This window comes from Suricata suricatta, chromosome 12, assembly GCF_006229205.1.
Source record: "Suricata suricatta isolate VVHF042 chromosome 12, meerkat_22Aug2017_6uvM2_HiC, whole genome shotgun sequence".
Classification (NCBI taxonomy): domain Eukaryota; kingdom Metazoa; phylum Chordata; class Mammalia; order Carnivora; family Herpestidae; genus Suricata; species Suricata suricatta.
In genome coordinates, this window is record NC_043711.1 from 24622240 (window position 1) to 24646101 (window position 23862).

Sequence of the window (23862 nt, forward strand, 5' to 3'; positions counted from 1 at the left end):
TATATATATATATATATATACTGGAATATTACTTGGCCTCAAAAGGTAAGAAACCTCACTATTTACAACAAAGTGGATGGAGCTAGTAGAGAATATTATGCTAAGCAAAATAAGTCATCGAAGACAAATACCATATGATTTCACTCATATGTGGAATTTAAGAAACAAAGCCAACAAGCATAGGGGGGAAAAGAGAGAGGCAAACCAAGAAATAGACCCTTAACTATAGAGAAGTGACAGGTACCGGAGGGGAGATGGGAGGTGGGGATGGGTTAAATAGATGATGAGGATTAAGGAGGACACCTGTGATGAGCACAAGGCGTTACATGAAGTGTTGAATCACTAAACTTTACACCTGAAACTAAAAACAAAAACAAAGTTAAAATTTTGATATGCTAGGCATTATTTTTTTAAATTGTTTTAATGTTTTATTTATTTTTGATAGAGAGACAGAGCATGAGACGGGGAGGGGCAGAGAGAGAAGGAGACACAGAACCGGAAGCAGGCTCCAGGCTCTGAGCTGGCTGTCTGCACAGAGCCTGACGCGGGGCTCGAACCCACAAACGTGAGATCTGACCTGAGCCGAAGTCGGAGTGTTAACCGACTGAGCCACCCAGGGGCCCCATAGGCATTCTTATTTTTAAATCAGATTAACCAAACCTCCTAAGCCCATACCTCATGAAATTTTTTGTTAGCCATTTAGTAAATTTATTCAAGACTAAAGATGTTTACAAATGGAAAATTATTTGTTACCATTTGATTTGCACTAATCAGAGGCCATACTCTCAGAATCTTACTTTTATAACACATTTAAAAATCTAACACTATTTAAGATAACATAACTCCATGGGGCCTGGAAGAGGGAAGTTTAAGAGTATCTGAACCGGGGCACCTGGTTGGCTTAGTCCCTTGAGCATCCAGCTCTGACTCAGGTCATGATCTCATGGTTTGTGAGTTCGAGCCCCACACTGGGCTCTCTGCTGTCAGTGTGGAGCCCGCTTCAGATCCTCTCTCTGCTCCTCCCCTTCTCATGCTCTCTCAAAAAATAAATAAATATTAAAGAAACAAAAAGTGTGTCTGAACATAAGCCAGTATGGAGGTTTATGTCCAAAATGCAATTTTCATAGGATCTCGTTCCCTGAAAGGGAGCAGGATAGGCCCGCATGGGTCTTCATTACACTTTCTCTAGGCTGGCAGGGGGGCCCAGTACACTCCCAGCCAGGCTACAGACATTCCCTGACCCTGTCTGCACATCATTCCCTGGGACCCTCACAGAACAGCAGCACAATTAAAAAACATTCAAACTAACTGCTGCATCTTTTACGATGAACAAGAAACTGGGCCAAAGTCTATGCTATCCGATCCTCACTAGAGAAAGAAAATCATATTCCTCTGCTCAGCAAGCATGTCCTTTGCCTGGGCAGATCCCACATCAGCCTTCATTCCAAGGTTCCTTTTTCCCTGTCCGTATCAACCTATGCATCCTGTCCATGTTCCTGTTTCACTCTCTACTTGGAATGACTTAAGTATTGTTTCTCAAACATAAAGAATCACTGGGCTCCATGTCACATGGCACCCAGCCAAAGCCCCCCAGTATGGCAATGTCTGCCTCCAAGGGTAAGTTGTCCAACATGGTAGCCTCTAGCCATGTGTAGCCATTTAAATGTAATTTGAGTAAAATTTAAAATTCAGGTCCTCAGTTACACTAGTCATATTTCAAGTGCTCAATAGCCACAAGTGGTTAATAGTTACTGAACTGCAGAGTACAAAGCAAAAAAATGCCCATCATCACAGAAAGTTCTACTAGACAGCACTGGGCTAAGAGGTTTCAGCATTCACCCACCTGCTTCTGCAGTTTCAGGTGTCATTCTCTCACAGCTGGACTTTTCCCAGCTGTCAACAGCCACCATCTGTCACCTCATCTGACACCAAGATGACAGCTCAGTTTCACCTTGGCAATTTTTTGTTGTTGTTGTTTAAGCATTTATTTAAAGACAGAGAGAGAGAGAGAGAGAGAGAGAGAGAGAGAGAGAGCGCGAGCGAGCGCGAGCGAGCGCGCAAGAGCAGGCTCCATGCTGTCAGTGCAGAGTCTGATGTGGGGTTCATTTCACCCACCATGAGATCATGACCTGAGCTGAGATCAAGAACTGGATGCTTAACCGACTGAGCCACTCAGGTGCCCCCATTTGTTTTTAAAGTTTATTTATTTTGAGAGAGAGAGCGATAGAGAGCACACACATGTGGATAGGGGAGGGGCAGAGAGAGAGGGAAAGAGAGAATCCCAAGCAGGCTCCATGCAGTTAGCACAGACCTGGATGGAGGGCTCAACCCCATGAACCATGAGATCATGACCTAAGCAGAAATCAAGAGCAGGACACTTAACCAACAGAGCGACCCAGGTGCCCCCTGGGCAGTTCTTTTTATTTAGACCTAGTAAGATGGACATTTCCATGAGTTTACACACTTATCAATGTCTACATTTGTGTACCCACCACCACAATCAGCATACCAAACAGTTCCATTATCCCCTCGAAATTCCCTTGTACAGCCCCATTGTAGTCAAATCCTGCATCTACCCCAAAAACCTTGGAAACCATTGATCTGGCAGCTTTCTAAAAAACCAAAAACAAAAACAAAAAACTCAGATTCCTGGCCTTCCTCTGGAAATCTCACATAAGCAGGTCTGGGACATCCCCCTCCACCAATTCTCCAAAATGTTCCCTAGGTGATTCTGATATTCGGCCAGGTTTGGGAACTTCTGGGGTAAACTCCAAATCCTAGTTTAATTTAATTATCTGCAGAGCACTCTCCGGGATCTGGGCTTACTCTCTTCCCACCCCTGTTAGCTGCTCTGCTGCACATGGCAGCCGTCCATGGCAGGCTGGGTGATCGGAAGGCAGGGCGAGCAGGCTGCTGGGGGCACAGCCAGGTAAGGACTGTGACTCTGGTTTCTGGCAGAGGGGCCTTTCCGAGTCATGTGGCCTGCCATCCTAATCCCTTCCTGGCTCTTTGTGCCATGGAATCCTCATCTGGGGGGAAGGGGGGGAAGGAACCACATCAGAAATAATTGCCTACCTCCAAGGCTCACTGGGAAGCCATGATTTAGATAACACGTTCAAAGGCACTGAGCAGCCAGGACGAAAGGTACCCTGTCCTGGATGCATCATCACCACACAGGGCTGCCTTTGGATGAAACTCTCCTTACTTTGTTTATCTGATAGATGTGGGGGATTAGGATGCAAATTACAATAAAATTGCAGCCATAGGGGAAAAAAAGTCAAAGTGCTTTCTCCTCCAAAATTCATGATTCCAAGGGCAATACACCCACTTCCATTTTTAAAAGGGAATTCGGAAGAGTCAACATCATTTCAGAAAACCTCCTCTGCTCAGAAAGTAAACAATTATTACAAAGAGGGTGAACACTTGAGTGTAGCCACTCTGTCCAACTTGCATCAGCTCTGCTGAGGATTCCTGGAAAACACTTTGAAAAGTTTAAGATGATCAAAGGAAAAGCATGGCCAACACAAGAAATGCTATCACTTAACATCACATGTTTATTTAGCCCCACCAAGCCAAAGAGAGAGGAGAGAATGCCTGCTTAATCAACTAAAAATGCATTCATTACTATGCTATTCACCGTGGCTTTCCTGAAATCAGACACTTTTGCCCCTAGACCATAAGATTGAAGCGATTTGAAATGAAAATATTTCCTGTCCACTGCTTGCCAGTTTCTAGCCCCAGAGTGATATAACAGATGACATCCAGTACAATAAATGCTTTTATTAACCATAAATTTGAGACTGCTTTAGGGATTTGAAGTGTTGGGTTTCATGCTGAAAAAATGTAATGTTATCCACAGACCATCAGTGAGTAACAAAAACAGAGGCACAGGTTATGCTACTTTGATCAAATTATGGCAAAAAAAAAAAAATCGTCTTTTGCATTTAAAATAGTAGTTGCATTCAGGGCATATCTTCCAGGAACACCACAATAGTTTAATCATATATCTTAGTTTAATAGAAATTCATCCTGAATGCAGATTTCTAGAACCGGCAGCTTCTGTGAAATAGAAAGGAAGTTGAAAAGTGTTAGAAGGCTAAGTGAGCTGAGAAATTCAAATGTTAAAATGGGATCCCTAAATCATGGTCTGTCAACTTCAGCACCAATGACACTTTGGGCAAGGTATTTACTGGGGAGGGCCGGCTTGTGCATTTTGAGGTGTTTAGCCAACTTCCCTGGCCCCCACCCACAAAAAGCCAGTAGCAAACCCCTTCCCCATTGTGACAACCAAAAATGTCTCCAGGGATTCTCCAAGTCACCCCCAATTGAGAACTATTGCTCTAAAATCAAATTCTAGGCCTGCTTATTAGCAAATGCTGCCTGATTTCTCTTTATCCAGAAGTATGGACCAGAGGCCTCAGGGTCTCACGGCCTCAGCGCTCTGCCCCCATGCCTCCCTCTGCACAGAAATGGCGAGCCCCAAGCGATTTCTGAAAATCTAAAGCACTCTGCTCCCCCTCTCCCACCGAAACCAATGGCAGCACAGCCATGGAAACGAGAACTCTCTCCCCTGTGACGGAGCCCACTAGCCTAAGGAAAGGCACGCCACCACCCCCTTTTGAGGCACACCCTGGCCCGGCCTTTGTGTCCGGCACATTCCGGCACAGGGGCGGCTGCGGGGCTGGGCAAACCGCATCCCCGCCAGCCTCCAGACTGCTGCTTTCTGGCCTTTCACTGTCAGGCCAAGGAGGGAACCAGGGACCCGGTGCCAGAAAAGAAAATGAAAAGCAAACTTGAACCTCTGCGGCCCATTCTCTGCATGCTGAATGTCCCACTATTACAACTCGGCATGACATTTCACGGCCAGCAGGGGAGGAGGCCTGGTCCTGAAAGCTGAACAAACCCCGGGTACACAGGCCCGCCTGCACCCGCCCCGACTCCCCAAACTTATGAATAAAAGATGGAAGGTTTGTCTCTGCCACTTTCCTAGTACCCTGTAAGAATAACAACTGGTCACTTTTTGACATTTTAACTTACTTTGGAAAATAATCAATATTAACTTTACACGTCTTTAACTCTACATGCCCTGACATCTGGGGTAAGGACAAAGGGAAGGAAAAAAAGCCATGTAATTAGGGAGAAGATAGTAATTCATGTTAAACTAATGTAACTGTCTATGAGGGACTCTAATAAAATAATTTAGGCACAAGGCAATCACAGAACCAAAAGGCTGGAAACTGACTTTGAGGACATGTTTTGAGTGAAGTGGCCTTTACTGGAAATGAAAGTTCAATGTTTTCTTAGCACAAAGGAGAGTAATGGCTGAATTTTGGTGTGAGGATGCATTCAACCGTAAACCTGCCCCGGCCAAATAGAGGTTTTAATAGGAACTCAGTTCCCAGTTGCTGAGGGTGACATCTGTAACTGCTTGCAAGAAGCCTGTGTGAATAGCAAAAGTCTTACACATTCTTGAGACACTACACTCCTGAGAGCACAGCAGATTTCAAATAGTCTTTAAGCAAAGAGATTATATTACATGACATTGCATTTTGGACTCTCAGCCAAGTAAAAGTGAAATCTTAATGTAAAGTATCGTCTTTTTATTTATTTATTTTTTAAACATTTATTTATTTTTTGAGGGGGAAGGGGCAGAGACACACACACACACACACACACACACACACACACACACACACACAGCATCCGAAGCAGTCTCCAGGCTCTGAGCTGTCAGCATAGAGCCTGATGCAGGGGCTTGAACTCAGGTACCCTATGATTATGACCTGAGCTGAAGTCAGCCACTTAACTGACTGAGCCACCCAGTTGCCTCAGCATTGCTTTTGTAAAAAAGACAAATAACACAAGACTGAACTGGGTGAAACCACTAGAAAGGTCTTTGTGGCAACAATTTCAAGTAGAAAAACCAAATTTTGTTCATCGCTGCAACTGCATCCGTATTTGTAACCTATTAACGTGTAACATACAACAACGTCACCAATATCACCTTTAGAGGGATCTTGCCAAAATATCTAACTTGACCCTAATCATGAGTAAAAATCAGAAATCTAAATTGTGGGACCGTCTACATAAGTGACCCTGACCCATCACAATGTGTATATTACAAAGGACCAAAAAAATAGGTGAAAGGACTGTCCTCAATTAAAGGAGGCAGAATGTCTATGTCTATGTAAAAGCAATGAATGATCCTTGTCTGAATCCTGGAATGTGATTCAGAAAGAAATCATCAAGGACTCTATGTAAGGCAAGAAGGATATGTGGCAATGAACTAGTGACTCTAGGCAAAGGGGGAATAGGTGCTCATTTTATTGTGCTTTCAACCTATCTATAGGCTCGAAAATGTTCAGAATTCAAAATACAGGAGATAAAGTACAATAAAGAGAAGCCCGGGTACCAGTGACTGGCCCGCCTATACAGCAACAATTTCATCTTCCTGTTTAGTTTCAGAAAATATATGCCCAAAATATTACTAATTCCTTTTAAAGGAAAATTATATAAAGTTGTCACACAGCATAGATCCAGAATAAAAATAAAATTTTAAAAACATAGCATGATGTTTTAGTCACTTCACTGGGCAAAGCGGTGGAGATGTGCACGCAGCAGACATTCAAGACATTCATGTTTCTTTCTGCTTTTGAAAAAGTCATAGGTCCTTTAAAATCTGTTTTATGCCTTTCCCTAAAACTCTCCTGCAATTTATCATTCTCTTTCTGCTTATGTCAGAAAGCCTACTAATTTAAAAACTTCTTAGAGCAGCTCCTAAAAACTTCCTGCCTTCCACCCAAATCTCCCCCGTTATCCACCCTCATCTTTCTTTAATGAGATAAAAGCAATAATTACACTCGTCTTGACCAACTCCAAAAACTATGCACTTAAAAAAGTGTGACCCTTTAAGTAAAAAGGAAGAAAGCTCAGTAAATGGGAAATGTGCTCAAGTGAAATGATGTGGGGGTAGAATTTCTGTCTCTTGAGGACTTCAAAACCCAGGCAGAACAATGAGAGAAGCAGCCTTAAGAGGGACCTGGGTGACTGTCACCTTGGGCGAGTCAGACACTGGGAGCCCACAGCTCCCTCCTGCCGCCCTGGAGCAGCCTTGGGGCAGCATAACCAGATGTTACATTTTCTCTGCTAATTTCAGTAAAACCCCATGACCTCTTTCTCAAATTAAAAAGGCAATGCTATTTTTTTAAACCACAGGAGCTATCTTTAGTGAAGCCTTCTAAGGATTTCATTAATTCATAGCCAGCCAACCAGGACCTTTCCCACAGTCTCCCACAAAAAAGCCCGGGAAGTCACTGACTGCTTGGCTGGATCTGAATATGAGCAGAGGTAAGATCAGAAATATCTAGTTCCTCCCACAGGGAGGCAAGCCATGAAAATCAAAGCAGGGCAAAAACTCATTACCACAGCTGGCCAGCAAACCCACAGCCCTGGAAAGAAAGCAAAGAGCATCTTTGATTCTGGATGGACTGTCTAGCAACTTCAAAAAATGAAACATGTTCACAACCAGAGGGGATGAAACAGAAAGAGACCTGTACCTCTGTTAAAAAGACGAAGTTTTATGCCAGCTGGGGGCTGCTTCGAGGGAGTAAGAAACATATCATTCATGTCATTTCATCAAGTCCAAAACCAGGATGCTTCATTAGCACTGGGTGGTAACTTTTTACATATATTTTTTTAATCCACAGTGCAGTGTCAACTGTGCGGTCCAAACACCCTCTCTTGAGGCAACTAACACTTTACAGTGTGAGCCCCATCCAACACCGGCCCGATCACCACTTCAGTCATCTCGCAGCCCAGCAGTTGGCCAGGATGGCCACATGGTGCCGATAATCTACGATGTGAGGAAGTAGAGCAGATTTTCTGCTAACTCTCAGCATCTAATGCCACATGATGCACTGATGTTGAGAAAAGAATAAGAAACTATAGAACTTCTGAGGAAATCTGCATGACACCTGCTTGCCTTCTGGGGCACCTCGTCAGAGAGACCACCGAGATCATCCGCTTGTGCCACCATCCCTCACATCACGGATTTTAATTTGCTCAGAGCACTTGGTCATTCGAGGAACAAGCACAAGCAGGGAGAACCTACGACGTGCCCGCCACGATCTCCTGACGCAGTGTGGGACAAAACAGATACGGGCCCTGCCCTCACACAGTTGACACCACAGTGGGGGAAACAGACAAGAAAATGCCATGTGGTTCACATTGCAAAAAGTTCTGTGGAGAAAAGCAAAGTGAGGAAAAGAGGACAGGCTGCTATTTTAAACAGGGTGGTCGGCTTGGTATTCTATTGTTCTACTTGCCTCTATGCTCCAGAAATCAGTTGCAGAGCATAGAAAGCACCAAATACTCACTGAATGAAGAAATGGTCCCTGAGGGTCACTCTTACCAAACCATTCATCTCCTGGAGAAACCTGCCAAGCCTCATCATTCTTGACAGGTGCACTCAGGTAAAATGAGGGGCACCATATAATCCTGTGCCCATCCCATCCCCCAGCTTTGCCACTTCTTTCTTTCTGCCACACTTTTCTTTCAAAAGATATCCTCACCTCCTGATTCCACTCACACAGAAGGCCTGCATCCTTCAGCCATCCAATCCCACCTCCTCTGAACCATCGGAATGAAGTTTTTTCTTCATAAACAAATCAAGCTTCTGCTGCTTCTTCAATGCATCACTGCAAAAGGCTGGATGCATTCTCACTAAATCTGGAGGTGCGACGGAGTGAGCCTGATTTGGCTAAATGCATGCTTTCTGGCACAGGTGATATTCACATGGGGAGGCTGAGGGAGGGGAGCACAGTATGGAGAAGCCTGAGAAAGGTGAGCCTCCTCCAAAGCAGGGGAAACTGAGGCAGGGCAAGAAGCCAGAGTGACATGGGTAAAAAGCCAGATTTCCAAAGGTGGGTGCCAAGTAGCACCCAGGGCACTGGCACATCATTACCCAGCTTCTCACCCTAGCTACTGCAGAAGCTGGAATGTTCTAGGATGAGAGGCAGCAGGAACTGGTTTGGGTTTCTCTGGGAGAAGTGGGGAGGTACAGAAAGAGTGCAGAGAATTCTCTGTACCTTGGACTCCTTCCTGCACCTCCCCATCTCTAGGTCCCTAATGCCTTTTTCTTGCAGCCTCAGCTGGGTGGGGAGCCACTGCAGACAGGGGTTACCTGACCTGGTCCTACCATCTTTGTCTTTTCCCTGGAAAACATAACTACAGAACCATACTGAGACTTGACACAGAGTAGCTGCTCAAAAAAACCCTGTCTTGCCTCCTCACTCCAGGTAAGTTTTCTTGAACTTCAGATATTGAGCAGTCACAATAACTCCTAGCCATGTGAATGCTTGTGCCCTACCCAGAAAGACCTCGAGAGGAAGGCAGAGATAAATTGTCACTTAGCAGGAACCACACTTGCTAGGGCTGAACGCTCCTGCATTGGTCTGGATTGCACTGCATTTTCCTTTGATGAAAGCCGGGGTGGGCATTTCAGGAGAGGAGAAAGCAGAAATCACCTGGACAGAATAAAATCACAGAGAGAGGGTTTTTAAACCATATGGCCTATCTCAGGAAAATGCATTTCTTCATTCCAAGGAAACCCTCTCTCTATCCCCATCTCAGAAGTCTGGGGCCATCGCCAGAATTTTTTAAAGGGTTACCATTCAATGGGGTGGGGGTGGGGGAGAGAATCTACAAAACTGACAAATGAGAACACTTGGAAAAACTCCTAGTTTTTAAGGGAATAAAGTACTTTTTAAATCTAAAGAAGATTATATTTAGACCCTAATCCCTTATGATTTCAAAAGGATTCATCTGAAGTATTCATTTAATGTGAGAAACATAAATATCCATTCAAATATTTAATTAATGCTATCAATTTTTATTCCCTTTCAAAGTTGCTGCTTCGGTTTTATAGGACATTTCTGATAAGTTCAAGCAAGCCTCCCTACAATGTAGTAATTTTAATAAAAAAAGCCTCATGATTAATGTGTTAGCTTAGGTTTGGAATGAAGGAACGTACGATAAAATTACAAACTTATAAAATTTTCAACAATACTTGCAGTTTACTGCCCCTTCAACTCTTAAGGTACCAGCCTTATGCAAATAAGACATTTTACTGTTAGGTTTACAATAAAATAAATGCTTCTTAAAAGCACACAGCAGTTTAATGGAGGTAGTTTCCATTCATGCTATTAAATCAGACAATTTATAGGCCAACTTCCGTTTTAGAAGAGAATTACATGTGTCTTCACATCACATCTTTATTTTGTCATCCACCCAGTGATTTGTTGAGGACAGCTGGTACCTATTAAGTCCACCCTTTAAATGTTGTAGCCTTAATTAGCTACATCCACCTTCCCCCAACATTTCCAAACAAGGAACCAAAGAAAAGAGAAGCCGTTTTTATCACAGATGCTTTGAACAATAAAGTTGCAAATGTTAAAATAATAGTCTCCATTAGAAACTAACTAGTTATTCCTTATTTAGGCCCCATCACAAAGACAGGGTCCAGACAGGGTTTAAATATTCTGTCTTTGTTATTTAGGTAATTTTTAGTTTCACGCCTGGTGTTAATTAATTAAACTTTCTCCAAGATACTGCTTGGGAAAGGCTGAAGGAGAGTCTCTCCAGAGATGTTCTTGGTATTATTTAGGCTACAAACTTCTTACTTGGACTTCTGAGTACATGAAACCAGCAAACAGAATCTGTAAGTAGAGAGTAAGTCTGGTACGGTTTTCTATGAAGACATCATGCTTTTCCCAGATAATGAAGTTTCCAACTCACACAAAGAGAAATCCACTTGATTGTATGGCTTTAACCTGCCTCACTAGATAAAACACTCTGATTTGGTTACAATTTAGGCTTCCCTTCTTAAAAACAAACAAACCAACCAACCAGAAAGTACTCTGTTATGCACCCAGGACCTGAAGTGTAAATTATGTCAACAAGCTACATTTGGGGCAAGATAAGGAGCCATCTCTAGCATTTCCCCCTTGGGTTTGGTTTCTTCTTAGAGATTCGCCCCAGCTTTAATCTGCTACTAGTAAGACTATCTCTTTCAATAGGATGTGCTCACTCCTGGGCTTGTGTCTTTTCAATCAGCCAGTGGCCCTGCCGGGTTTAGAGTGGCAGAGAGGAAGTGGCCTGTGGTTAAACAGAGGAAATACCAAGGCATTTTAATAGAGCAAATAGTCTCTTTACTTCCCACAGGGAAGAGCTTCAAAGGCCCTCAGGCCCTGGAGGAGACAATGTGTTGTGGGGCCATCAGTCACCTAATCGTGTGTCAGGACCATTCAGAATGTCCCAGCAGCCAAGACAAACACTGCCCAGGAAGACATTGCCTCCCACAGGACAGGCAAGTCAGGCTGCCGGGAGATGGGGCCCGTGGCACCAGCACAGACAGGCCCTCTAAGCTTGCTGAGGGGTAGGGGAACCTCCAAACTTGGGGGAGATGTGAAACAGAAAAGGTCTCAGCCACCAGGGTAGGGTGCAGGAGAGAGGTCTCCTGTGACGCCACTGCCCCCCCACCCCAGCCTGTCAAGCTTCTAGGGGTACCTGGGCCCCCACCTCAGCCCATACTCTTATAAATCGAATTCCTGAAGCCTAAAAACTCATCCATTAGAGGCAAAGGCAATAAGAAACGAAAAGGTACAATTAATAGCTGATGAAGTGGCCCCCATAGCAGACATCTGCTGGGCATGGTGTGTGAAAAGCTCAGGGACCGCTGAGGGGAAAAAGAGGGTCTAAAAGCTTAAACACACACACATTTTAGGCCAAATGAAGCATGAAAAATACTTAAAATAAAGACTTACAAAAGCATTAGCTGTTCTTTCCTTTGTAGGGACACTGTAAGGTTTGAACTACAGAGAATAGATTTGGATCCTACCCTACTCTTTGCTGAGACTGTTTTCCAGACAAGCCCAGCTGTTCTGGGGAGGAACCCATGGAAACCTCAGGGTTCCTTTCAATCGTGGCCTCCCCTTCAACCCCAGGCTAAAGGCACCCACCCAGACCAGGCTGACCTGCCCAGCGGGCTGCCCAGGAGCCCCCTGCCCAGTCGCTTTTCACTGGCCAGGCTCAGACAGGCTCCACTTCCTCTCTAAGTCCAGGGAAGTACTTTAAAGTCAAACTCTTTAAATGTTTAGAATGTGGCTTCTCTCTCCCTTCTCTGGCCCAGGGAAGCCCCGTCTTCCTAAAGCAATGGCTCACATCACTGAGAGTGCATCAGAGGAACTGAACCCCCATCTCACTCCCATCCTGAATGCATTAGCCTTGAATCCGCATTTTAACAAGCTCCCAAGGTAATCCTGATACTGGAAGCTCCTGGACTTTGAGAAATTGTGTTCAGAGGGAAAGAGTCCACAGCCGGTACTTACTTGCTATTCTCATTCACCCAGCTGTGTCCCCTTGTTAATAACTAGCACAATGCTCCAGGCACTGCAGGGGCTCCAGGGGTCGGTGGGATGGATGGGGGAGGGGAGAAGGGAGGGCTGTTCAAGAGAGGTGGACTTGGGCTGAGAGAATTCCCAATTAACAAGGCAAAACAAGTCAGAGGAAAGCATCGCAGTTCTTATAAAAATGTCTCTCTGAAAAATGTTGTCAACCAGGGCTGAGTCATTTTTAACCAAGAATTCTGTAAGAGACACAAGAGCATGTATAACATGGAAGACATGGCCACAAGACAGTCAGACCAGATGCAGGCTAGGGAGCCATGAGCTGCAAGTGAATGAAAACGCATCCAATTCACAATCAAATAAACATGCCTGGGCCCACAGCCAAGGAGAGTTCTTGCATTGGACTTTTATCAGGACCTAAATTTTAACCAGCTGGAACTTCTTTTCCAAGTACCACCCTATTCCTTCCCACCTTTTGAAATGAAGTTATTTGCCTTAAATGGGAAACTTGCACTTCATTGTAAAGACGATGCCAGCATTCTGGCTTCCTGAATTCCTGAAGGAGCAGGCTTTTTGTAGGGTAGGCGTTTGTTTCTGAGATAAAAGACGAGAGAAGACGTACCTCTCCTAGACAGGAAGGCATTTCTTGTTCCCTCCTTCTCCACTGCTGAAAACGCCACTAAGTAAAAACCTGTGGAAGCTGATGCCTAATTCTTTGTTCCATAAATGCTTTTTCAAAGAACCAGCCAGACAAGGGGGTGAGGAGGATCCCTCAAAGCAACTGATTGATATAAAGTTACCCATCACAAACACAAATCATTCCACCATCAAGAAGCAAGAGTTAAAACACAGTGTAAATGAGGATGCCCAGCCCCTCTGGAAGCTTTAGATAGTGTTACTTCTTTGGGGAAATTATTTATTACTTCAAGAGCAACTTTACCTGGCCAGGGCCCTAAGAGGTTTTGTTTTAAAGTAGTTGAGGAAGTGTGCCCACAACTCATTTCTAAAACACTGAGCTGTGTTCAAGATCGTATCAGCCCCTAATTGTCCCGCTAATAATGGGGAGGTTGTGAAATCTGACCACCTAAACCAGGCCGGCTCCTCAGAGAGGTGTGTTAGCAGAACTCCTGTCGGTTAGCTGGCTGCCATCTGCCCTGCAAGTCCTGGGAAAATACACATTCCTGCCGGGGCGAGAGTTCTTGGAACAAATGCTCCATGGAAAGCAAGGGGTCATTTGCTCAGTTCCTCGGCAGCACCCAGATCCTGCCCCTCCTTCAGGGCTCACTTCTCCACCCTGCTGTCCCCCCTCTCAGGTTCCATATGACCTAGACCCACAAGAAACAGTCTCCTGTTTGCCTCACACACAATTGACGCTTCTTTTATGTCTGCATAGCCCCAACTAGACTGTAAGCAACCTCAGAACGGAGACCAACATCCACGGACTAAATGCAACTATCTGGTAGAGGACTCAGACGTGAATCAAATGCCCACGTCACTGGACACCAGTATTCACTGGCTAGTCCTCTGACAGCAACTTTTGGAAGCAGTGATGCAGGGAGGTGGGGGCAAGGAAGGCTTCCTGCAGGAAGTGCTGCCAGAGCAGACAAGGGAGGCTGAGGTGTAAAGAAAAGGAACACAGATGGGAACAGCATGTGCAAAAGCATGCTGTGGAGAGGACACTGAAGCTCAGTGCTTTCATCTCTCCAACCCACTTCCTAAAATATATCACTTAAAACAGGATTTAACAGGAAGGCTGCAGGGTCTAATTGGACTCAGTCCAGATTTACAGGACTCCAGGTGCACCAGGGTGGCTCAGTCGGTTGAGCGTCCGGCTTCGGCTCAGGTCATGATCTTATGGTTCATGGGTTTCAGCCCCATGTCGGGCTCTGTGCTGACTGCTAGCTCAGAGCTTGGAGCCTGCTTCGGATTCTGTGTCTCCCTCTCTCTCTGACCCTCCCCTGCTCGCACCCTCTCTGTCTCTCAAAAATAAATAAAAAACATTTTAAAATTAAAAAAAAAAAGATTTACAGGACTCCAGGCTTTGAGGCCACCAAGATGAACTGTCTGGTTAAAGAAACCCATCCTAAGACACAGATGTGAACAAATATTGACCAAGTAGTCTGGTGGGAACCAAAGTGCAAGGACCTGCATGAGAAAGCAAACCAAGGGGAATGGCATTTAGGGAGGGCTTCCCTGAGGTGGTATCACCTGGGCTGAGTCTTTGCCCAAGCAGAAGGTTGGGGGTGGGAGGGGGAAAAGGGGTAGAGAAAAAGGCATCCTAGGAGCAGAGAAAGCATGCTTCAGCAGCTTTACGCTGGCACAAAAGTTAGGGAGCAGGCTGGAAGAGTGGGTATGCAAGACAGGTAGGCAAGAGAGGTTGGGGAGAGCTGGTGACTCCATCACATGCACCAAAGGCAAGTCCAGGAGGGAAGGAGCATGTATTAGGTTGGAAAGAGTGTGGAATCTAGGTGATGGTCCAGAGACTTTCATGCTCATTCAAGAAGGGATGAAAATGACCCAAGGAGAGGATTAGTGGGACCAAGGTAAAAGCTGTTGAGAAGGTCACCCCCACCTAGGAGCAGTGGTGGGAGAAAAGAGGTCAGCCTGAGTGTGAGCCTGCTGGACCAGGGACCACCCATTAATGGAGAGAGGCGGGTGGGGAAGGCACAGTTAGGAGAAATAAACACATTCTCACAGGCAGAGAGAACAAAACCACCAGCCTGGCTCCTTTGGGTCACTATTATATCCAAAGCATTAAAACTTCATACATAAGCTTTGTGCAGTGACCCATAAAGTCACCTAGACAATGAGAAAAACAGCAATTAGGACTGATCCACCTATGCTGTCATATGAAGACTCAGAATAAGATGCATGTGATGCTCCTACAGTTCTTCAAAAGCCAAAATACCTGTTTAGATCCAAAACGGTTTAGTAGGATTTGAGGCACCTGGGGGCTCAGTCAGATAAGCATCCGACTCTTGATTTCGGCTCAGGTCATGATCTCACAGTTGGTGAGTTCGAGCCCAGCCTTGGTCTCTGTGTCATGTCAGTGTGGAGCCTGCTGGGAAATCTCTTTCCCTCTCTCTCCATCCCTACCCCACTCACACACGCTCTATCAAAATAAATAAAATAATTACAAATCTTTTTTAGTTTATCAGAATAAATAAGTCAATATAAGATAGACTTAAGGAAAACGGTTTGATCTGAAATCTGAGGAAAACTCAGTATCTTAAAATAATAGTGATATTTTACTAAAATGGAACAGAGTAAGAAAAGGTGATGTTTTACCAGAAAAGGAAGGCTATACTCACTATGATGTGGTGGGAGGATGTATTACAGTTGTCTATAGGGCAGCTATTAGGTTGGAAAGATATCCCAGCTGCCTGCCTCATTCTCGCTTTTCTGCACTGTTTCTCTAAAGTTGGGACAAAAGAGCTGGAAGTACCAGCCAGGTCCTAGGTCTGGACTACTCTGAGGCCATTCAGAACATCCCAGAAGAGGTGGCACAAGGTTGTTCTAAGTAAATGACCCATCCCTCGGAGAAACGGCGCTGAGATAACTAGGAAATCTCCATTTATTCCAATTTTTTTAACTGAAGAAACTGGAGCTCTGAAGCAGAGACAAGGTCATGTTCGTGGCTGCCTGAATGCAAAGTCCACGTCCTCTCCACAAGGCTGAAGGCCTTGAGTGCCCTGACGCCCGACAGCCCTGGCTTCAATGGGAGGTAAGGCGGGCAGATAGATGCCGTCTCCCTGTCCTGGCGCCGCCCAAGCCCAGAAACCGTGGTAGGGACAGGGGATCTCCGCATCCCCGCGCACACTGCCCACCACCCCACGCCCGCCACCGGGACAGTATCAAAGTGCTCTGTTACAGGAAGAAGTCTCCAAACACAAGGAGTGTGTCTCTTCTGGGGCTCCTGACCGAGGTGACAAACTCATGCCTCTCTTTGGTCTAGAAAAATATCCGCAGGTCAAGCTGGGGACGGGGAGAGGGAGTATAGGTCACCCGTGAGACCATTCTCTAGACGAAGGACAGAACGGCGAGCAAAATTTCCCAGAAGTCAGGAGTCCGGGCTGGGGTGAAAGTCGGGTAAGACGGCCCAGCCTAGAAGGAACAATGTGGCCACGAGAGGGGGCGCATCCCTCCCCTGCGCTCCGGGTCCCCTCTCTGGCAGTCCTGGGCTTCTGGAGAGTTGTGAACCGAAGGTCCGCGGTAAGACCCCCCACTCCGGCTCCAAAGCGCCCCCAGTCCGGACAGCTCGGAGGCTCCCAGCCCCGGGGCAAGGAGGTACTGGTACGGGAACAAAGGGTGGGGCGCCCCCCTCCCGCCCGCCGCTGGACGCCCCTCTCACCCGCCCTCTGGGAGCCGGACCCCAGCCAGTGACCGCGCCTCATTAGCAACACAAAGCCGGGGGTCCAACGGCCCCTTTCATCCGGGCCGGGGCTGGCGGACGTGCGCCCCGGGAGGGAAAAGAAGGGCGGGAGCAGCGGGGATCCCAGCTCTGCCGCTGACTCTGCGAAGGGCAGGCACGTCTGCACCGGCTCAGCTGCCCGCGAGCACCTGTGCGCATCGCGCCCGCCGCGCTTTTGGAGACGGCGAGAAGTTTCTCCTTACCCTCCAGCCGCAGGTGTCGGCGCCTCGCGCTCTGCTGGAGCCGCCCGCGGCCACCGCCAGCTGCGAGCCGTTGAGGCAGGCGTTGACCGTGAAGAAGACGGAGCAGAGCTGCAGCCACGGGGCCATGGCCGTACGCTTGCCCTGCCCTACCTAACTCTGCACCCCAGCTGCCTGCCTCTGGCCAGCCCCAAGTGGGCGGTGGCGCAGGCGGCGGCGGCTGAGCTGGCCGCACCAACGGGCATGCGCCACCTTCCCGAGTCCTACCCCTTCTCTTCGGGCCGCGCCCCCAGCCCCGACTTTCGCGTCCTGGCCCCGCCCCTCGAGCTCAGCCTTCCCTCTTGGCCCCACCTCGCTCTGTAGTCCACGCCCCCGACGGTCCCACCCCGAGTCTGCACTGAGAAGCCAGCAACTGCAGTTTTTTACCCCCTCACCTGACAGGTCTGGTTTTTTTTGTTTTTTGGGGGTTTTTTTTTGACAGGTCTGTTTTTTAATCCAAAGGATTTGTCCGGGTGATACCTGCACCCAGCAAAACGTCGGAAAAATACAAAAAAATTAATAATAATGGTTCTAATGACAATTTAATCAGTACCTATTTGCCAGGCCTCTTTTTTTTTGTTTGTTTATTTATTTTTGAGAGAGAGAGAGAGAGAGAGAGACAGACAGACAGAGAATCCGAAATAGCCTCCACACTGTCAGCACAGATGTCAGGCTCCTTCTTGAATCCTTCCAATCACACAGGTAAGTGTCACTATTGATAGCTCACTTTGGGGCGTGAAAAAGTTAGGGTAATGTGATGGTTAGAAAACTCCTGGCTGGGACCTACAACAAATCACTTGCTCTCTCTATGTTACTGTTCCTGCCCCCCTGTAAACTGAAATAACAAAAGTATTCTAGTCTAGGGAGGATTCTACTGGTTAACACAGAGCGAGGGCTCAATAAATACTACCTATCATTAAGACTCGCAGAAGGTCACCCAGCTGGTACCAACCTGAGATTCAAATCCAAATCGGACAAAAGCAATACTCTTAGCCAGTACATTTGTCAAACTTACCATTGTGACACAGGTGGTCTCTCTTTGGAAGAGGAAGCTGAGGCTCAGAGAAGTAGAGAAGCCAAGGTCATATGACTTTTCACCACAAGCCCCTTCCCACTTTCACTTGTGTTTGTACACCTGAATCCCACCTTCATTCTCCTCCACTGCCCGGCCCCTCGTCTAGGCCCCCACCTCCTCCTCCACAACAGCTTCCTAAGGGCTTAATTGCTTCCATTTATGTCCCAGTCAGGTGGAAAGATACAATGCATCTCTCCACCTGAAATCAGATCACTGACTTCTGATTAAAATCTTCCAGGGTGGCACTTAGTCGACAGCCATTTATAATAAAATCCATACTGACCTCCTCTTCCCCTACATTATCTCTTCTCACTCTGCCTTCACCACCTGCCTCCAGCTGTGCGGACCTGCTCACTCAACTGCATCTCAGTCTTCTTGTCTCAGCAAACCTTGGGGACTCTCACCTCTGTCTGTCCAACAAGGCACCCTCCTCCCACCTCCTAGGGCCCAGAATCCCCTTCTTCTCCTTACCTGCCTGGCCTAAATGTGTAACACCTCAGTTGCTGCCAACACTGGGTTCCTGAACTTTCCCTTATGCTTCCACATACCCTGCCCATACCTTGTACTAAAACTCCCTGTAGAGGCAGAGGCGGCCCCAGCTTTGCATGCTACCCCCCCACCGCCCACCAGCGAAGGAAGACTCTTCTCAGTACAGTTAGCAGAAGTCCTGGGCACCGACTCCAGCAAGATCACTTTGGAACCAGGGAACAGAGCTAGTTTCACTTGAACCCCAGAGGATGGAAGTGGAAAACAATGGTTGTGCAAAGAAAAACTGGCATTGTTGCGAGAGAGAGAGAGAGAGAGAGAGAGAGAGAGAGAGAGAGAAAGAGAGGATGAGTTCCAGGTTCACCAAACAGCAGTGTCCACCACAGGCCCCAGGTGCTGAGATTTTCTATCCATGTACGCCACTGGACAGAAATGTTTCCTTTTTCATCTCGCTGCCAGGATATTCAGGAATTCAGCCAGACCCAATGAGAGAAAGACCTACAACCTCTTTGGTCAACCAGAAGAACCAAGATCCACAGAAGGTTCCACAGAAGTTTGCCCACAAAGTAGCCTTCTCTGAATAGACCTCAGACAGCATGTTGCTTCTCTGGGGGAACTGTTGGTTCAGTGCTCTGCTCCCTTCCAGACCTCAGCCCACCTCCCTGACCCTATTGGTACTTCTCTCAGGGTCATTCCCAATTCCCATAGCAGGGGATCTTAGAGGTTTGGACATGAATATCAGGGGCGCCAGGGGCTGAGACGAGGCCAGGACCACATGGGTATTGATGAAACACCATGGAAACCATGAGGCTGCCTGCTCCGTAAGCTCCTTAATGTGTATGACCTTCCAGCCTAGATAAGCTTCATAATTAATTAACCAATCACCTGCTGAGGGACTTCTCTTATAATCAGTGATTCAAAAATATCCTCACACGTTTAACTTGATACGTCCATTCAACTATTTTCTTAAGATACATTCCTAGAAGCAGAATTGCTGGGATTATACACATCTAAAATTGCCAAACTGCTCAATATCTACTGCAAGCTTAACTGCTTTTCTGGTTCATAGTGAGATGGACCATGTTGCCAAGTATTTTGTGGCCCTTTGCATTTCTTCTTTGCTCCAGGGTTGGACTCTAGGAAAGGGAGCAGTACTTGGAGCTTATGACCAAGGGAGAACCTTTAAGAGGGCGCTGGGGAGAGGAAAGTATTTGTTCTTGGGTTTTACTCACATCACCATATGACTGAGTGACCACGGACGGCAGAGCAACACTCTCACTCTCTTTCCAGTCTCCACACCTCCTCCCCGCACCTCACACTGTTTGGCCTGGCAGCTGACAGACTCTGAAAACGTGCTGCAGAGTGCAGAGTGCTCCAACTTTTCTAAAGGAGTACAGAGGACACAAGAAAGAAAAGGCCCAAGTGTCCATTCTAAAACTTGTTAGAATGACATCCCTCAGGACCAAGGACTGAGAGGCCCTCCTATTTACCTTCTAGGGAGGCCAGAAGCCAGTTGGGGGTAGGGGTGGGTTGTAGCAGGGGAGAACCACATACATCAAAGGGTCTAATTTGGTCAGGAAATAAAGGTAGTAAATTGGCACTTGGCAACATTCTCCCCATTCTGGTCTTCTCTATTGATTCCTTGCCTCTCATTCCGCCCCCCTTTTTTTAAAGGAATATTTTGTGTTTTTTTTAACCTTTAAGGATTATTTATTTTGAGAGAGAGCAGGGGAGGGGCACAGAGAAAGGGGGAGAGAGAGAATCCCAAGCAAGCTCCCACTGGAGCTGTCAGTGTTGAGCCCAGCTCTGGGCTCCAACCCATGAACTGTGGGATCATGACCCAAGCCGAAATCAAGAGTTGGATGCTCAAACGACTGAGCCACCCAGGTGCCCTCCTCAGCCCCCCTTTTTTTACCCTGGGCCCTTCAGAATATTTGTGAGACTGTGGGAAATAAATCTCTGCGCGGAGAGCTGAGATAAAATGAGGGGGCCAGGCCCCTACGTGGCCTCCATGGATGATACCTTCCTCAAGACCACAGTGGAGCCCAGCTGTGGCCTGTAGGTGGCCAAAGGATGAAGTCCTCCTCAAATACAATACATGGGCTCACCTACCACGGCCAAGACTGCCTGTGGCCCAGTCACAATTTCAGCCACCCCTCACCATCCCTGACTGATCCATCTCTCCTGCCTCCATTGCCTGGCCCCTCTGCCTGGCCCACATTAGTGGGCAAGAAACTGTTGCTGCCTTCATTGCAGTTTGGAATGAAGCTGGAGATTAAACAGATTAAATCATGCTTAAATAAGCTGTTGGTGAAATGCAAATATATTTCCCCGATTTACCTAAAACCTAACCAGATAAGAAAAACCCTTAATATAAAGACTGGATTTTGTTAGGAGTCAAATTATCCCCTGAAACATAAGAAGGATAAAGTGATGATAGAAATAATTTGAATCCTGAAATCATTTTTAGCAGAAAAAAACTAAAGACCGTTTTAATAAGCAGGGAGTGGTTAGAAGCACTGAGCCAAAATTCAAATTTATTTTTGGTATTATGCTCAAGTAGTATGTTTTATATACTAATCAAGACATTAAAGGTAAAGGGTGTCCCCGGCCAGGCTCCCAGCCGACTTGTGTGCAATTTCCCAAGGCTTTAGGGGAGCAGTATGCAGAGAACTGACAGGGTCCTGAGAGCCCCAGCCTCTGTCCAAGCCCTCTAAGGCTGCCTGGATGCTAGTCCGGGCACAGGAAGGAGAGATGCCGCGAGAAGGTCCTAGACTCATCTGACTCCCTCTCCCTCTTCCCCTACACTGCTTCTGGCACCCCGCAGCCTTCCCAAACTAGTCTTGGTTCCGCTGAGAGTGCCCAGAGGCCTGGAACAGGGACTGGAGGTAGACCGGGGACATACGACCGAGCCCCGCGCCCGGAAATCCGCGGACCCGCACCCCAAAGTGCCGGTGGCGTTGTGAGCTGCGGCCACTAAACGGAATTCATGGTTCCACCGCCACTTTGCATTTTTTCCCCCAGGAGGATTAGTGAGGACCGAGGCACCCCGTGTCCGCAGTAACCGCTAGGGGGCGCGCGTGGTCCAGGTCGGAGATGCCAGAACAATCCCGGACCGCACCGCTGTGAGCGCACTTCGTTCTAGGGCAAAGCCTTCAGCGCAGGTGCAAATATTGGCTGTTACTGGAGCTGGTGCAAACTTTGGGGGTAAGTAGAGTTCAGGAAATGGTAAGAAAACAAGGTTAAATATGAACTTTCAGTAACATTTATGAGCTTTTAGTAACCTGTGTCTTTGAGCAATTCATTAACTTAGCCACTCTGGAGTGTCAGTTTTCTCAGTGGCCACACAAGAATGAATGATGTGAAGTCCTCAGTGGATTTTTGAAATAAGCAAATGGCTATGAGGGTCCGTGAACGTTACTATTGCAAGCAGTAGACCAGGAGTTGATGCAGGCAGGCCCAGGGGCTGCTTGGGGAGATGGGCACTTTTACCTCCTTCAGGAACTAGTGTCCTGGTTTAGATCTGCACTCAACTAGAACACTATGGACCATATCCTGCTTACCAATCATTCATTCATTCAGCAAGTACCCATGGAGCTCCTGCACTCCATCAGGCGTTATGCCAGACAGTGGGAAACGGTTGAACAATCAGATACTGTCCACAACAGACACTGCCCCAGCTGTCATCGAACCAACCATGGGGAACACTGGCATCACTCAACGACATGACTGGGGATAATTACAGTTAGATGGATTGTCTCTAAGGAAGTGACGCCTGAGATGAGGTACCTGGGCAAAGGACATGAAGAATGTTCTAGTCAGAGGGAACAGCATATGCAAAGGCCCTGAGGGATTGGGAGCGTGGCATCTTCAAGGAACCAAAAGAGGCCAGTGTGATTGGAGAGCGGTGAGATATGGAAGAATGGTACGAGGTGAGCTCAAAAGGCCTGCAGGGATGGGCAGGCAAGACGTTGCACTCTGGTTTGAACCTTAGAGAACCCAGCATCTTCTGAGAGGTTTAAGGGCAATGACAGCACTGCATTTTGAAAAGGTTCCTGTCTTCCAAGTGCCAGGCACAGGGTACTACCCTGTGTGTAGTAGGCATTTGATACATACTTGTTGATTAAGTAACTAGGATTATTATTAAAATTTTGTGATTTAATATCCTGAATGTAAAAAATCATTAAAAAGCCTGGAAAAATATCCAATCCTATGAAAGCTCTAAACAATGCAAATAAAATAAAATATAATGCATAAAGTTTTCTTCTACTAGATGCATAAAGTTATTTCTACTAGAAAACCCTTTATTATTTTTGATAGGCTATTTTTTAATAAAACTGTTTTATTTTATTTTTTAATTATTTTTAACATTTTTATTTATTATTGAGAGACAGAGCATGAGCATGGGAGGGGCAGAGAGAGGGGGAGACACAGAATCTGAAGGAGACTCCAGGCTCTGAGCTATCAGCACAGAGCCAGACACAGGGCTTGAACTCATAAACCGCGAGATCATGACCTGAGTGGAAGTCAGATGCTTAACCGACTGAGCCATCCAGGTGCCCCTAATAGGCTATTTTTAAGAACAAGTTTAGATTTACAGAAAAATTGAGAAGATAATATGGAGTTCCCATATACCCCATGCCTAGTTTTTATTATTAATATATTCCATTAGTATAGTGCAGTTTTTACAATTAATAAACCAAAATTGATACATTATCATTACTAAAGTCCAAAATTTATTCAGACTTCCTTAGTTTTTACTTCATGTCTTTTTTCTGTTGTGTGTGTGTGTGCGGGCTCCAGTATCCCATCCAAGACACCAAATAACTTTTAGATGCCATGTCTCAGGTTCCTTTTGACTGTGACAGTTTCCCAGACTTCCCGTGTATTTGAAGAGCATCGGCTAGGTACTTTTTAGGATGCCCCTCTATTGGGATTCGTCTGATGTTTCTCTCATGATTAGACTGGATATTACTATTTTTTTTTACTTTAATCAAAGTTACACATATACAGTTTTGAAAGTCTCATTAGTTCTAATAGATGTAGAATGAAAAGCAGTAGACTTGTGACCTGTCACTTGACACTCTCAGTCCCCAGAGCATCTTGTTTCAACCCTTTTTGCTATTTTCTGGCATTTGTTGCCATATTTCTAAATCATAGGCTGTTCTTGCTGTTCTGGACTGACCAGTTTAGACCCTGGTTCCTAACTTCCTGCTCTTTATGACAGATGAAAACTGTGCTCTCTTT

General features: G+C 46.3%; 1 protein-coding gene across 1 annotated transcript in view; it reads right to left on the reverse strand.

The window, feature by feature from the left end:
* IL17RD (interleukin 17 receptor D) overlaps positions 1-17174 on the reverse strand; it is a 64790-nt gene extending 47616 nt beyond the window's left edge. Inside the window, exon 1 of the mRNA XM_029918068.1 lies at positions 17019-17174. Coding sequence (XP_029773928.1) covers positions 17019-17144 — 126 coding nt within the window. The 5' untranslated portion in view covers positions 17145-17174. The remainder of the gene's footprint in view (positions 1-17018) is intronic.
* Between the last annotated feature and the right edge of the window lie 6688 nt (positions 17175-23862).